Raw genomic sequence first — 17,216 nt, forward strand, 5'->3', positions numbered from 1 at the left:
AAGACACAAGAGAATACACATAAGAAAAGAAATAATACCAAAGTTAAAAGAAACTATTACTCCCAATGGAGCTACCGACGTAAATTTCCGCAAACTGATCATTTTCTCCTAAAACATAATTTATGCATAGCCACTAAGTCATGGCAATGGATTAGCATGAAAAAGATGTTGCCTTGATTCAACATAAAGTTTTGGCGTTCAAAGTAGACGTATGTCTATTTCAGGTACGAAACATAGAGAAAAGCAATAGCAGTAAACTAATAAAAAACAAGTAAGAATCTTAACTTGCCTTTTGTTCCCATTAAAAATGTATGTTGCCTGTTCTTCCTACTCTTTTTTGCTGTTCTTTTTTGTTCGGTTTCATTAACAGATCCATGCCTCCCTGAGAGTCCTTTCAACCCCGACTAATACCAGGCTCTCAACATAGGTAGCCACATAAAAGAAGCAGCCAACACCATGGATACCAAGATTCTTTGTTTCTTTTGTTTTAAGGTCATAAGAAACCAAATTTTCACTTCTTTCCAACAAGACTTCACTGTTCTTCCTAAACCCAATAACCGGCCCCAAACTTTGCTGATAATTGACGATAGCAAATAGTTTCATCCACGACTCAACCACACTATACTTTTCCATCACCCACATGTCATATGTTTGGTTAGAACCAGATAAAAAAACATCACGCATCACACAAAGTGATTCCCCAAATACATTGATCTCTATGTCTATCCCGCACTGGGCAGCCAAGCTATCTGGTAGAAAAATCTCTCGGAACAGCTCATCACACATATTGAAAGACACAATCAAACTGCGGCGAATACTTCCATTTGTTTTCCGATCATATGCAATCCAATGTACAGCCCCATTGATATAAACCTGTGGTGAGCGCTCGGGAATAATGCTTTGAAGACCACAATAACTAATGCTTTGCCAACATCCCCTGCTGAGCGAGTAAAGCTCAACCTCGGGTGGAACAATGTCAAAACCATCATCATCTTCGACATAGGTAACCCTAACCACTTTACAATCATGATTGATTGAATCGAACCCAAACCCAATTGAATGCACAAAAGGGCCATGGGTTTGAAAAACAACATTGGGTCTTGGGAGGTTAAAAGATTTTCTAATTGATGGGTTCCATAAAATGATGGTGTGTGCATAGCACATGTGATCATCAGACAAGCAAACCACACCATTGCAACTACCCACAATCCTGAAATACCAATTTACGCTATGAAATGGAAAATCAAGCTCAGCATAGTCATCGAGTGTGGGATTGTTATGGCGTATTGAGAAATGCTCTTTCCTAGGACGGTCAGAGCAATGTCTAAGCAGTAGTAATGGTGGGTCTTGTTGTTTGTTTCGATTGAGGTGTGTGGAAATGAAACTAGGGCTGGTGATGAGAGAGTACCATGATTTGCAGACGCTTGTGCATCGAAGGAGGGTTTTGATGGATAGTGTTGGGAGGATATTACGAATCCACACTTCTTCAGGTAGATAGTCCGACATTTCTTCAAAAATAGAATTGTTTTTATTGTAGTTTTTCAAAGTATTATCATTTTGAAAATTATTAGATAGTTTTGGGTGGTGTTTAGTTTATCAAAAAGTTTAAGAGTACATAGGATAATAGAATACAGAAACTAACTATGAAAATTATTCATTGGTCGTCTGTCCGGATGACTGGATAGAACATGTCGACCGTGGTTGTCAAGCTTGTCGACCGCAGCTATCATGGTGTTTTCCGGTCGTTCTAGCAGTTGTTCGGGTGGACGACTAGTGAACAATTTTTTGTGTTTGGCTTCTGTGTTCCACTCTCTATTTGTGTAGCATTGCTATTCATTTATTGGACTAAAGTGGAATAAAAATTTATTCTATCAAAATATTTATTTTTATTTTTTATTTACTAAAATAATGATAAAAAAAATGCATTGTAATGAATCAAATGAAGTGTAAAATTATTATATGTCATTGCTTACATCGAGCTGGTACTCTTGACAAGTGAAAAGTTGCAATCTACACTAATTAAGTCATTCTTTGTCTCTCATTTATTTAATAAAGATGAGTTTTATGTTTCGCTCATAAAAATTTTCACTACGCTATTGATTTGGACCATCACATAAGCAATGTCACATGATATTCTAGAAGTACTTGGCTATAATGGGAAAAATTGATTCTCATACAAAATTCGTGACTATTATTTTTGTAAATAATACCAAAAATAAATTATATTTAAAAAAATAAAACATATTTTTATGTATTTATTTAGAAAATTAATGAATTACCCCTTATCTCTACTTGTGTCGCTCCACCACCTCCACCTTCGCAACCCCACTACCCCCAACCACTATTACCATTAATATAACTATTAAAGTATTAGTTTTAAGGTCATTATAATATAGCAGATGTGGGGCAAAAGTGATTCTCCAATGGTAAGTTTTGGCAGCTGCTATATTTGACAAATGTCAAATCTTGTGTCAAATTTGACACAAGCTTTAGCAGCTACCAAATGTGCCAACTTACCAAAACTAACCGTTTCCTCCTTTCGTCCCTCCCTCCCTTATCCTTCTCAGCAAAAAAATAAAGCAACAACATAATAGAATTTGAAAATAAATTTCATAATCAGGCAGAATCAGGCTAAAAAAAAAAATCAATATAAAAATTTATATTTATTTTAGCAAATTTTAGGAATTTCAATAAAAAAAATTCTCAATGTCAAGCACAATTAACATTTCCAAATTTGAAACAATCTCAAGCAAAAAAAAAAAAAAAATATATGAAGCAAATTTATATTAAAAAAATACCTAGATTTGAAGATGCTTCGGCATCATCTTCTATACCGCTATCGACCCATCATAACAGTTTCCACCACTAGTCCAGCAGAACCTCCATCACACCGATCCATTGAAATCTCCATCATTGACCCCTTGAAAATATCCTCAATACTACAATAACCTCCTCTCATTCTTGTGGGTCAAACTCAAGCTCACTGCCTAGATTTGAAGATGATTGTTTATTTTTTTAATGTAGTTAATAAATTTTTTTAGTAGTATGTTTTTTGGTAAGGTGAATTATATTTAAATTTTTTTTTAAAAAAATTCATTTTTATTTTTATTTTTATTTTTTATAGGGGAAATTATTGAAAAATCCCATTTGGGAGAGTTTTAGTCTAAGGAGTCCTCCTTGTTTTTTAATACTCTGGGAAGTCCTTTCTTTTTGGTAATGTGATCAGCAAGATCCCATTTGCTAATTTTGGAATGGATTTGGTGACCTTTTAACCCTTTCTTCGCGTAACGTTTTTAAAAGAATTTTTGAATTCCATTGATTACGTTTGTTTTACTGTGCATATTTCACATTACCATTACTGTCCTAGTGTTTTTCCATATTAAAATTTCACATTAAAATTACATCTCCCGTTACTGTCATAGTGTTTTTCCACATATGTCACAAAACCAAACCTATAGTCAAATGCACCCCACCACTACCAACACCCACATTCGAAACCAAAACAACCCACCCCAACAACACATACGCACATATGCACACACCCACATATTCACAAATCTCACATTACTGTCGTAGTGTTTTTCCACATATGTCACAAACCCAAACCTACACCCAAACGAACCCAACCATTACTAACCCCCATGGTCGATGGCGAGGCGTCATCATCGGATTTGGATTGGCAAATGTTGAATGTACAACCCAACACACGTTTTAATTTCACCAACAATAGCAACCCTCGCTATTGAACTACGACGTTATGTTTGTCACTACGGATTCAATGGGATTTGGGGGTATTTTGATGTTGTACAAATTTCACGCTTGGGTGGTTTAATTCCATATCTACATCGACAAATTTGGGATGCAATCCCGCTAACCATGCGATTCACAACCAATGCGAACTCCCTTCCCATACTTACGCCGCAACTTTCAGAATGTCAAATCCCACAGAAATGTCTCCTACACTGGGTCTGTAACGTCGACGGAGAGGTTAAAGTGTGAGTTTGTGTGGTGGCGTACTTAGTCGTTTGCTTCGACGTTGTTGGCCGTGGGGTTGGGTTCTTCGATTGCGGCCACGGTAATTTGTTGGGTATTTGTTATTTTGGGGATGTAAACGTTGTCACGATGTTCGCAATGTTGGCAGTGTGTAAACACATGTATCATTTTACGATGTTTACATCCCACAAATAATCGATGCGTTCGATTGGTGTTTGCGGGAAGCATAATGGTTGAATGTTTTTGCATTTTCTGATTTGTTACATCCCACAACTAATCGATGTGTTCGATTGGTGTTTGCGGAAAGCATAATGGTTGAATGTTTGTATAGTTTGTTCGGCTGGTGTTCTCCCCAACGTAGTCCTCAATTGCAGTAGAACACACTTCAAAATCAAGACCTCAATCTTCAAAGACTGTTCGTAATGTGGGGCTTCAGAGATTGGGCTTCTGTTATGATGTGGGCCATCCAAATGTGGTTCGCGAAGTTGATGTGGCCCATCAATTTCAGTTTCATCTACTTGATGTGGTCCACCAAAGTGTGGTTTTTGCAAAATGATGGGTTTTGTTCAAATGTGGGCTTTAAAAAATGATGTGGGCCACCAACCTGTGGGTCATAAATAACGTGGATTCCCCTACATACACTACTAAACCCAAAAAGAACTATAGTAAGCTTTTTCCAAACGTTACGTACACCCACATCATTCAAACATAATATGACCAAACCAAAAACAGTACGTTCATGGGCAAAACTGTCCACCCCCAAATAATGGGACCTTTGGGTGTACAAAATTAAATATAGGATTGATTAGATTACAATTCCACCTTTTAGGATTTATGGGTCAATTCCCCTTTTTTATATTTGTCTAGTTCGGTATAATGTAAATATATAATTGTTTTTACAAGCAGTTGAAAAAAGTCACAAAAGACAAAAAATAAACACACACACACAAAAAAAAAAAAAAAAATACTAAAAAACCTATATGCAAACAACACCTACAAACTTGGAGAGAAAGTTAGTTGAGATTTGCCAAAATAACATATAACCATTGGAGTACCATTTCTATAATTTGACAAAAAAATACTATTCATTGTCAAGTTATAACAATAACAATGCTATTTTAGAAAATATCATTGGAGATGCTCTTAGAGGTTGTTTAGGATGATTTAAATAAATATATTTTTTGACTTTTTATAAAAATATATGCAGAAAAGTAAAGAGGTGATGTGACCCAAATAAGTGCACTTATCTAAAAAACTTAAATACAAGAAAATAATTCTTATGATTTTTTTTAATAAAATTATTAGGCACATTCATCAAAACAAACGGAACGTTAATCTTTTATTCTATTAATTTCCTTGCGTAGACCGCCCGAACTCACTCCGTGTGCAAGGGCGCGAATTGTGTTCATAGCTACTACAGTTCGGACTTTTGTCACGGTTCTGAATCTAATCTCACAAAGTGCAATGTAAGACTGATAAATCACAAAAGAGTCCAAATTTGGCAAATCATTTTTAGAAAATCGATTTTAATCAAGAAGCGCCAAACATGGGCTGCTTTGCCAGATTACAGAGTCGCCACCTAAATATTTTGTTTTTGGGAAATTTAGGAAACCCTGACTCGTGCCGAAGGCCACATGTCCGTCATCACCAAAGTTGCCTCGGCTGGGGAACTCAGGTACGAGAGGGAAAGGTGCTGAAATGAGCACCCCCGCTCGCCCGATCAAAGATCGGCTTCTACTAACATGATATGTTGTTTTTGTAAACACATGTGTTCTTATTCTGGCTTATTAGCTAACATTACTATGTGATGCGAACAGTACGCAAGTATAGACTAAATCACTCAACTTGGAACAAAACATCTCACGCTTGTTTTTTTTTAAATGGTTTGAAAGTGCTACTCAAAAGTAGCCTAAGACGCGGATTTGCCATCCTCAAGTGGGCTTAAAACGTACATTTTGATGAATTGTTCCAATTCAAGCAATGAAGCCTTCATCCACAGGCATTCATGCAATTTAACACTTAAGAAAATAGCCTCATGGCAAGCATGCTAAACATAGCAACACTGACACGCATGCAAGGATGCTAAAGCATAAACACTTACAGTGTACTCCGAGCCAAAACAGGAAACTAGTTAGAAATATGCATGATCCCAATTATGTCAACAATGCCTAATGTAACACATGCAAAAATGAAACTAAATAGGCTCGGCTATCTAATCATGACAATGGATGCGACATTTGATACATGTATTCAAATGGGTATTGAAATACGATGCAGTTTGAATGATGCGCCGAACCCGGTGCATGCAAGACAAATGAATGATGCACGCATGCAAACATAAGTATGCTAATTGAAACATGCCCTAAAACTAACCATCAAAAGTTGGTAAATAAAAGGGAGAAAGACGTGGGGTTAGAAGACATTCACACATACACGCACACTTATTACAACATTTGCCCTCTCGACGGAGGGTCCGAATAATAAGCTAACTAGCTACGCTAATTAAACTAATTTTTACAAAACAAATCGATTAATTAAGCACATTAACTAATTAAGTACAAAACCGACGAATTAGCTAACTAAGTAAAGCAGCTAAAGCAGTTAAAAGAGGTCCTCGAGGCGAGGGGTGCATGCATGCTTGATCGCCTTGCTCGGAAATCCATTGCTATGCCCAGAATTGCCTCTGTTTGCATTTGATTTGATCTCTGAAAAGTGCACTAACTTCCAGATTGCTTCTACTCCAACATGGGGACCTCCTGGTGGGCTGCCGACTAGAAAAGGTGGCTGTAGACCAGAAAAACTAGTTGTAAACTAGAAAAAATGGATGGTCGACCACCCCTACTGGTTGGCTGACCAGTTGATTTGCCAAGCTCCAGTTTTGCTGCAACAGAGAACAACAAGGGGCATAACAGTGTATTTGCAAGATATGTGTGCACAACCACCCTCCCTATCATTTCTCAAGCTCAAGGGAGTGCGGTACTCAACTCTTAGGCCACCAACTGAGCATCGCAATGCACGATGGCCGAGAAGCCAAGTTTGCACACGTTAATGTCAATGAATACACAAATAATCACATAAGGGCTTCCACCTCTATCATGCTTGATCAAGAAGGTCGGCGACCAAGAAATGCTACACGTTTCATCACTTTGAGTATGAAACGTGCGACATTCCTTGTGTTTGGGTCAACATCCAATCCAAACATATGCAACGCAAACAAGATGATCAACCTTCAATGCTAAAGTGACATGCGTAAGACTCTATCATGTAAGCAATGCATACATGGCATGTTTAAAAGCTAAGGCATCAAAGCTAATGAAACATATTACACATAAGGCATGCACTATCAATCTCAAATGGTCAAACCAACCCCGGACAGAGGTCGAACATGCCAAAACAGTGGCTGAAATATGTTAAGATCAAGGCATACAGCACAAGGAGAACATGCTCATTTGATGGCTCATTAACAATGCACAAAGACACAACTCTCAAAAGCTCTCAAGGAATGAAAGAAGTGAGAACATGACACATGTACATGCTCTGAAATAACATGTTAAACGATGCCCAAACATGCAACCATCACAAATATAGCATGGTAGGGTGCTCAAAACTCAAGACTAGCTAGGGTACTTGCACCATAGCCATATCAAGCAAGCCCCAAAGGGCCAAGATGACTCAAAATAGTCCCAAGGTAGGTCAAAACAATGTCAAAACATGCATGGAGTAGAGCTAACACATGCTAGAACGGGACGCATAAAGCATGACACATGCAAGGCCAATGAGTGGGATTATACTACACATACCAAAACCAAGTATGAGGTGACTTCACCAACAAAAATCAGAGTTGTAACATGGTAAAATCACACCAAAAACATGCTGAGATGGTAGCCCAAAAGCTTAGGCAAGCATGCATACACATTGGCTCATAAGTGAAGCATAAGGCTCAGCCCTCAAACACAACAAAGGGATGATAAATGCAAGAATATGGCAGAGGTATATGGTCTGAAATAACATGCCAAATGATGTCATGCCATGCAAAAAGCTCAAATATGACATGTTAGAGGTCCCAAAGTGCAAGGCTAGTAAAGCCAAATACACTATAGCTATGCAAAGCCAAGCATGCATGACCAAAACCACTCAAATCAGACCTAGAGCATGCTAAAACATAGCCAAAAATGTGCTGGAGTAGAGCATACACATGTTAGATCAATGGGCTAAAAAAACACCAAATACACTAGGCTAGTGAACCAAATTGCACTACAAGTGCAAGGAGCATGCAAGAGGCAACCAAACCAACCCAACCCAAAAAAGAGTTATGACATGGCAAATAATGGCTAAAAACATGCTTTAACCACGCAAATTCAAGGCACAAAGACATGTTACTTTGCAAGGCTACAAGTAGGATTACACTACAAGTGCAATAAGCATGCAAGAGGTGACCAAGACAGCCAAAAATAGAGTTATGGCAGGTTTGAAAAGTCACAAAAATGAGCCTAAACAAAGCCACAAAAAAGTAGAAACACATGCTCTTTTGATGGGTCATCAACGCATGCAAACAAGAGAAGCGGAGGGGGGACAACTCCTACTGTGATAATCCTGGTTCGTGTTATGCTAATTAATCTTGATTATGATTGTGATTATGTGTTTGATATGATTTTGAGTGCCATTTATACGAATATAGGTGGTTTTGAATTTCTATCTGTTCATCGTAGGAAAATCTGTTTGATTATCTGCTTTAGAATTTAAATTGAAGGCCTTATCGGCCACATAAACCGAAATTGATTACGCCATTGTGATTAGCGTAATTTTTAGAGCCTATGGTGAAATTTAATTGAAAATTGATTTGGATCAAAATAATTAGATTCAGAATAGTTAATTAGAGTGCCATTACTTAAACTTAATCAATATGATTAAGCAAGCCTATAAATAGGCCAATATACACTTAAGTCCCTTATTTTTGTGAACTCAAAATCTGAAATGTGCTCTAGAGAGAGAGAGAGAGTGACGGCTCTAGAGAGAGAAAGGGGCTCAAATTATGAATGTTGGCTCAAAGCTTGGAGATTGGAAGCTAAACTCAAAAATCTAGCTAGAATTTGTGAAGATTGAAGTTCCTAGGTGAGTATTTGAGCATAAATTCATAAGTTAAGTTTGTAATTTTGTGAATTCAAAGGGAATATGTAACCAAGAGCAAGAATTAAGTTGTAATTGATGAATTTGGAGTCAATGAATGCATGCATGTTTAGAATTGCCATGAATTTGCATAAGCTAGCATGTAACATGTTAATTATGAAAGATTGGGCATTGAATCATACATACAAGCATGGTTTTGTTGAGTTTCATGGTTGTAAGCACCATTTATACCATTTGTAATAGAAATAGAGTCAAGAATTGACATGCATGCATGATTGATGAAGATATAAAGTTTGAATTCATGAATTTAATGTATTGGAAGTAGGTTTGGTATGATTTGGGCTTGCATGTGATTAATTCATAAGATTTGAGCTTCATAATGTAGTAAATTGGTGTTTGTAGCATGTTAGTAGTTGTATATGAGAGTTATGGGCTATAAAATGCAAGCTATGTTAATTTGAATGCAAGTTTGAAGCTCAAACTGGTTGTCAAAAATTCCAGAATTCGGCATGTCCGCTCGAGCGGGGAAAGCGCCGCTCGAGCGTGAAATGCTAGTTCCCAGAACTTTTGCAGACATGGACATCCGCTTGAGCGGGGAGATTCACACTCGAGTGGGGAACCATGTAGTTTGACTCTCAGCTCGAGCGTCCGAAGTCACGCTTGAGCGTAAGAATGAAGTAACCAGTACTTTTGCAGACCAAAGGGGTCCGCTCGAGCGGCAAAAGCTGCGCTCGAGCGGGGATCCCTGTTTCAGATATTTTGAAAAGTGATTTTATGATTTGTTTTCCGTTCTCTTTCATTTCTAAGCACTCTTAGGCATGCATTGAGCATTGTGAATGAGCTAAAAGAGTAAGAAAGAAGCCTAAGAGGAATGTATGAATTAAGAACAGATTGAATCGTTTGTGACGCATTATGTTCATGAACTATGTAGGGTCAAGCACGTGGGCAATTCCATCGACAGATCACTGTAAGTAATATCTTAGTAAAGATATTTTCAAGTATGTTACTTTCCAAATGCTACTTCTGTATAAGCTTCATGGATTTGTTGATTTGAAATATGAATGAGTATTCTATATGCCTAATCTTGTATAAGGCCGTTTGCCTTTTGCCGTTGATACGTTTGATATATCTGAATTGGGCCTAAGGCCATTTGACATGAATGATTGGGCCTAAGGCCGTTTGACATGAATGATTAGGCTAAAGGTCGTCGGACATGAATGATTGGGCCTAAGGCCATTTGACACGAATGATTGGGCCTAAGACATTTGATACGAATGATTGGGCTAAAGGCCGTCGGACATGAATGATTGGGCCAAAGGCCATTGGACATGAATGACTGGGCCAAAGGCCGTTGGATATGAACGATTGGGCCAAAGGTCGTCAAATATGAATACAAATATGGGCCAAAGGCTGTTTGAATATGTCATTTGATATGTTTGAATACTGTGATGGGCCAAAGGCCGTTTGAATGAAAAGGATCATGATCATGAATATGAAATACGCATGGATATGAATATAAAGAGAATGGGCCCGAGGCCGTTTGATACACCAGATATACTTGAATTGAGCCCGAGGCCATTTGACATGTTTGAATCAGACCAAAGGTCGGTTCATATAGATGGACCCGAGGTCATATTGTTCTATATAAGAATTGGACCTGAGGTCGTTTTGCATGTGGATATGATGTGTTGAACCCAAGGTCGTTTTGCTTTGTTGAGATTTGTAAATCTGGTGTGAATGAGAATAGTGGTTCCAATGTGTACATTATAAGTGTGATTCATTTATGAATGAACCTCATTCATTAACCTCTTTATTTTGATATTATTCACTAGACGTTAGCTCACTCTTATCTATATGTATGTAGGTGAACAAAGGGACGTTCAACCCCAGCCTTAGTGGATTTTAAGAAAGGAACCCGAGTTTTGTGAAGTCAGCCCAGGTGCCTCACGCAAGAGGCTTTGTTTATGATCTTTTGTATTTCTTCTGCTATTTCTATTGGTCGTGATAGACCGTTTATGTGTATAAGCTTTTGGTTTAGCTGACTATGCGTTTGAATGATCCTGGGTATACAAGATGTTAACTACTGATATGTGGTGTGAGTTATTATTATTAAGTACATGTGAAATGTTTTGATATGCCATGTAAGCATAGCTCATTGGACAAAATTTTTAAGTTGTTTCCGTTTGGCCCCTTAACTCTGATGGAGTATATTCTAATCTGATTTGAGGCCGTAGGTAATCTCATGATTACTGGCCGGTTATGACCTTAATCTATAGGGGCGGGTTCAGGTCATGACACCCACTCATTTGGGACCTCAAAATCACATTTCTACGATTGAAATTCCTCTGAGTTTCAGTGGTAAGAAGGCCAAAAAGAGATGGTCCCAAAGGCCCTAAGAGATGGCACAAAGCAAAGAAAAACAAGCCACCAAAGGGGGTAAACCTCCCCTAACTCAAACTAGGCCTTAAAAAACTATTTTAAGCACTCAAAAATAGAACTTTTTGCAGTTGAAAGTTAAGCCTAAAATAGCATGCAAAGGCGACCAAATATGCAATCAAAATAAAGCTTAAAAGGGGGAATAGGACTCACCCTTGAAGAACAACAAGAACAGCAACTTCTTGAGCTCAAAACCAGCTTTTAGAACTCAATTACACCCTCCAAGAACCTCAACAACAAAGATGGTGGTGTTTGGCTATGAGGTTGTGTTCAAATATGCAAAGAAAATGCAATTTTAAGCACTATGGAGCATAACAATATAGAGAGAGAGAGAAATCTAGAGAGAGAGTATATATTTTCTCCTCCAAAATTCTGAACCCCTTGGAAAGGGGAAAGAACTCCCCTTATATAGAATATGCAAGCCAAAGATTGCTTGAATCCCTCCCTACACGTGTATGGAGGATGCATTCTGTGCCTAACAACTGGCACAGCTGGCACCAAAAATATCTACAAAAGCAGAAAAAAGGCTGTAGACCACTTAAAGTGGTCGACCGACTACCCCTCCTAGCCAACCGACCACCTCAGGTTATAGCGATCCCGGTTTTTCCTTTTCGTATCTGTTGTTTTCCAGACTTTAGTTCCGTGATGTTGGTGGTTGTATACCCTGTTGTCATCTTTTAAATCCATTTATTTGAATTTTAGGATGTGTTGGGCTTAGTTGTTACAGGTTAGTAGAGCCTTGGCTCCTATTGCTGTTGCCCAGTTTTTGAGTGGTCCGCTCGAGCGGGTCATTTTACGCTCGAGCGGGGTTTACACCCTTCCAGCATTTCGAGTCCCTGCAAAACTTCTACAGGTATGTTTTCTACGCTCGAGCAGGTTTCTTGCGCTCGAGCGGAATTGTTGGCGCTCGAGCGGGTAGTACCTCTTTGATGAAAGTTCTAGGAGATGAAAATCTATGCTCGAGCGGGTGTGTTTTGTCTTTGTGTCTTGGCGCTTGAGCTGGAATCCTTGCGCTCGATCGGACCTAGTTTTTTGTTCTTGATGCTCGAGCGTTGTGTTTTCCGCTCGAGCGGGAATGTCGTATAACAGAGGGCAGCTGGGCATTTTTGAATCATTCTCTACACTTCCTCTCTCTCTCTCTCTTACTTTTCTAAAAACACTTTTGAAAGCTTCTCTCTCTAGGATCTCCCTTCTCTCTAGGGTTTGATCTAGTTAGAGTGTCTCCCTATCTTCCGGCCTTTGTAAAAAGTGTGTTGATCGTCAAGGGCTTCGTTTTGATCCAAGAATCGTGGTGTTTGGAGCATTTTCACTTTCTTTAACTTTCCTGTTTGAGCTCTAACTTCGAGGTAGGGATACCCTACTCCTCTTTATGAGCTTTGTCTTTAAATTTTAGCATTTTGACATGTTGGGGGTTGTTGGGTAATTTTGAGAAAGTTTGGGTCTTTGTGTAATTTTACAAAAGATGGGGTTTTATTTATAATTAAACCTATATGCATGCTTGGCATAGAGAAATGATATAGATGATGAACTATGGATGAAGGTGGAACCTTAGGGTTGTTATGTTAATTATGGGAGAATGCCTTAATTAGTTGGATAAATTAATTTGTATAATTAATTTTGAGAAATGAAGAATTGAATTGAGAGTATTCAAATTGAAAAGATTATGGGATTAATGGGTGTGGTTGGATTCATTTAATCGCTCACCCAGGTTGAATGTTGATAATATATCCATTTGGTGCATTTATTTTCGGTTTAGAAATAACTGCTTTGGGCTATCGGTGGAGGATAGTCTTGATTGTTGTAGACAATGCATGATGATTAGGCAAACTAAAACTAATCAATTAAGTAAGCCATTGAATATGGTGGTCAGTACAATACAGCACTAAAACGTGTATTGATTGATTGAATTTGTATATGATAATTGTTTCTATACATTGTATTGTGTGGGAGGAGATGGGAGATGTACTCCACGGTTTATTGGAAGATGGGGGGATGGACCTTTAAACCAGATTTCGTGTGACATTGATACAGCACTACAATGTGTATCAAGTGTTGATTATGGAAGTGTTTAAATTGATTTGATATAGCACTAAAATGTATATCGTTATCAATTATGAAGTATAGAAGTGTTTCTATGTTATGTTGATACAGCACCAAAATGTGTATCGTTCGTATAGTATGGAAGTGGGTTATGTGTTATTGATACAACATTAAAATGTGTGTCCATCATGAATTTTGAAAGTGTTTTAAAAGATGAGTCTTATTCTCATCAAGTCATTTGGCTAAGTTTTGAGCCTTGTTTTCAAACTCAAAGTTGAAAAAGAAATGAGAAATGAAATGTAACATGGACTTAAATGTCATGAAACCAGAATGTGATATAAGTGAGTGTATCGGTGTTGACCATCTATCAACTGCTAATCTTTTAGTCATTGTTCATAGCTGGTTTAACGTATTTCTGCTGGGCTGTGGCTCACCCTTTATGGGACATCATTTTCAGGTACAGGTAGCATGCCACCTCCAAGGACATAACTTGGGAGGCTAGAGGCAGACAGACTACTTTTGTTGTTTGCTTTCTTTAGATGTATTACATGTAAATTCAAGCCAAGGGCTTAATATGTATTGAGTTAGCACTCTTCTCTTTGTAACCAAGTGTTAACTTGGAAAGCTGTAAGCCCGTAGGGCATTTGCTTTGTTGTTAACATGTAATACTTTTGTAAGAACTACTCTGATTAATGGAAAGATGGTTGGTTTCTTTGTATCAATGCATGTCTAAAGAGATGGATTTTATGTATTATTTTGAGGGCGTTATAACTTGGTATCAGAGCGTACCGGGTTCGAATACTTTGGGTACGTGGGAAGTGATTAGTATCACAATGGGTTTGTCTCTCTTGTTACAGACTTATGTGTGACATTATGTGTTTGTTTGATAACATGTTTATGTGACTACTTGGGTATGGGATTTAGTTTCTAGGATGTTGATTGGATCCTTGGGTTTTTGTGAGTCTTGTTGGAAAAGCACTTGATCAATGCTGTTTCTAACCAGAAATCTAGTAACGCCTCGGGACTATCATTATCCGGAAATGAAATTTGTAAGTGCTTATGTGATTATGTGCTTATATGGAGTGAATTACAGTTGTCCATGCATTAGGACGTGAGTGTTATAGCTTCGGCACATTTGTGAATGTGCTAATGGTCTTGGTTACCTTTATTAGGATGTCAGGACGAGGACGTGGTAGACGTGGCAGACGTGGTAGGTAGGAGATGCCCTTACCGGACGATGTTCCGGCACAGTAGGAGGGGGTTGGCCAGGCCAATATGGCCGAGCCAGCGGGTCAGGAGGCTATGGGCGCTTTAGCCCGAGGGATAGCCGATGCTTTGAGGGAGTTTGTGGATATTTTCAGAGCTGAGAATCCAGTTCAGACTCCAGTGCAGGCCCAAGTTGTTGAGGCAGAGCCTTCCTTCTTGAAAAGGGAGTTCTTCCGGTGTAACCCGGACGAGTTTATTGGGGATCCGAAGGAGCCACTGAAGGCTGACGAGTGGTTAAAGCAAATGAGTAAGACGTTCGAGATGCTTGGCATCGAGGACGGAGCGTTGAAAGTGACCTTGGCATCCTTCCAGCTAAAAGGGGGTGCGGGTCAGTGGTGGAAATACATGAGGGGCCGTATTGCTGGCACGTGGGAGGCTTTTGTGGAGGCTTTTCAGAAGAAGTATTTATCTCCAGCAGTCAGGGAGAAGCTGAGAGACCAGTTTTGTCAGCTTTTGCAGTTGAGTTCTTCAGTAGCCGAGTATGAGGCTGCTTTCACTAGCTTGTCCAGGTTCGCACCTAAACTTGTGGCGTCTGAGGAACGCCGCTGTATCGAGTTCGAGAAGAGGTTGAGGCGCGGCCTCAAGATGAGGGTTGGAGGTTCGATGATCTGAGACTATGGGTGCTTGGTTGATGCTACAGCCCATATGGAGATCATGATGCAGGAAGAGGAGGGACAGAGAGGCTCCAAGAGGAGCCAGGATGGTCAGGGTGATGGCAGGAGACAGAGGAGTGCTAACCCTCAGCAGTCTCAGGGGGGTGTTTCTAGATCGACCTTTCCGGTACCGAGTGCAGGCTCGGGGAGAGGTAATCAGGGAGATTTCACCTGTTACAAGTGTGGTCAGTTGGGCCACAAGGCTTCAGTTTGCCCACATAGGAGAGGAGGTCAGAGAGCTGCTTCATCTTCAGCTAGACCGCAGAACCAGAGTCAGGGCAAGGGCCAGCCCTTATCTTGTTATCAGTGTGGTCAGCCTGGGCACCTGAAGTGGTTTTGGCCACAGTTGAGTGCCACTTCGGGCACGTCTGGTTCTAGGCAGACACAGGGTTTTCAGCCAACTCAGTCTGTGCAGGCCTCGAGGGCCAATTCGGGAGCTTCGTCGTCCCAATCAGTGCAGCAGTCGTTTGCTCCGAGGGGTGAGCAGTTGGATCAGGGGCCTACAGGGCGCGTGTATACTATTACCGCGTAGGATCTTGTACCTGCTCCGTCAGTTATGAGAGGTACCTTCTTGTTTTGTAACTCGGTTGCTAGTGTATTGGTTGATACGGGTGCATCTCATTCTTTTGTATCTGCTGCATTTGCATCTATTTTGAAATTGGAGTTGGCACAGTTAGCATCTCCTATATGTGTAGTATCGCCTGTTGGTGGTGAGTTGATCATGAAACAAGGTGTTAGAGGTTGTGATATAGAGGTCGCCGACCATAGGCTTCCTTTTCCTTTTGTGGTCATGCCCATGAAGGGTTTTGATGTTATTTTGGGTATGGACTGGCTATTGTCATACCGGTCTATTATTGATTGCTACCGTCAGAGGATCACAGTATGTACCTTGAGCAGGGAGTGTTTCCATTTCTTGGGGGATCGGGTTGGTAGTGTGTTGCCACCGGTGTATGATCCGCGAGGGCAGAATAAGCTTAGTGGTCTACTTGCTAGCTTTTTGAGTGGTGAGTGTGATGAGAACCAGATTGTATTGCCGAGGGTGGTTTATGAGTATTCGGATGTTTTTCCCGAGGATCTCATTAGTTTGCCACCTCACCGAGAGATAAATTTCTCTATTGATCTAGTGCCCGGCACAACGCCGATTTCTATGGCACCTTATCGTTTTGCCCCAGCCGAGTTGAGTGAGTTGAAGATTCAGCTCCAGGAATTGCTAGATAAGGGTTTTGTTCGCCCTAGTGTTTCGCCGTGGGGAGCACCGGCCCTCTTTGTTAAAAAGAAAGATAGTGCCTTGAGATTGTGTATCGACTACCGAAAGTTGAATCGGGCTACGGTTAAGAATAAGTACCCTATGCCTCGTATGGATGATTTGTTTGACCAGTTGAAGGGTTCCCGTTGTTTCTCTAAGATAGACTTGAGATCGGGTTACCACCAATTGAGGGTTAGGGAGGAGGATATTCCTAAGACGGCATTCCGTACGCGGTATGGCCATTATGAGTTTTAGGTGATGCCATTCGGGCTTACCAATGCACCGGCAGTCTTTATGGACTTGATGAACTGGATCTTCCGGGAATTCTTAGATCGATTTGTAGTCGTTTTCGTGGACAACATTCTTATCTATTCGCCTTTTGAGGAGGAGCACGAGAAACACTTGAGAGTGGTGCTTGAATTGCTTAGAGCCCATAGGCTGTATGCCAAGCTTGG

General features: G+C 39.8%; 2 protein-coding genes across 2 annotated transcripts in view; both read right to left on the bottom strand.

Moving 5' to 3' along the window:
• LOC114276196 (F-box protein CPR1-like) overlaps positions 1-17,216 on the bottom strand; it is a 113,864-nt gene that overhangs the window by 6,655 nt on the left and 89,993 nt on the right. The gene's annotated exons all lie outside the window — the stretch shown is intronic.
• LOC145798097 (F-box protein CPR1-like) lies at positions 364-1,506 on the bottom strand. The gene has a single exon (XM_082885566.1). It carries the CDS (start codon positions 1,504-1,506, stop codon positions 364-366), a length of 1,143 nt encoding a protein of 380 aa, XP_082741692.1.

The sequence above is a fragment of the Camellia sinensis genome, chromosome 8 (assembly GCF_055761805.1).
Source record: "Camellia sinensis isolate YWXY chromosome 8, ASM5576180v1, whole genome shotgun sequence".
Taxonomy (NCBI): domain Eukaryota; kingdom Viridiplantae; phylum Streptophyta; class Magnoliopsida; order Ericales; family Theaceae; genus Camellia; species Camellia sinensis.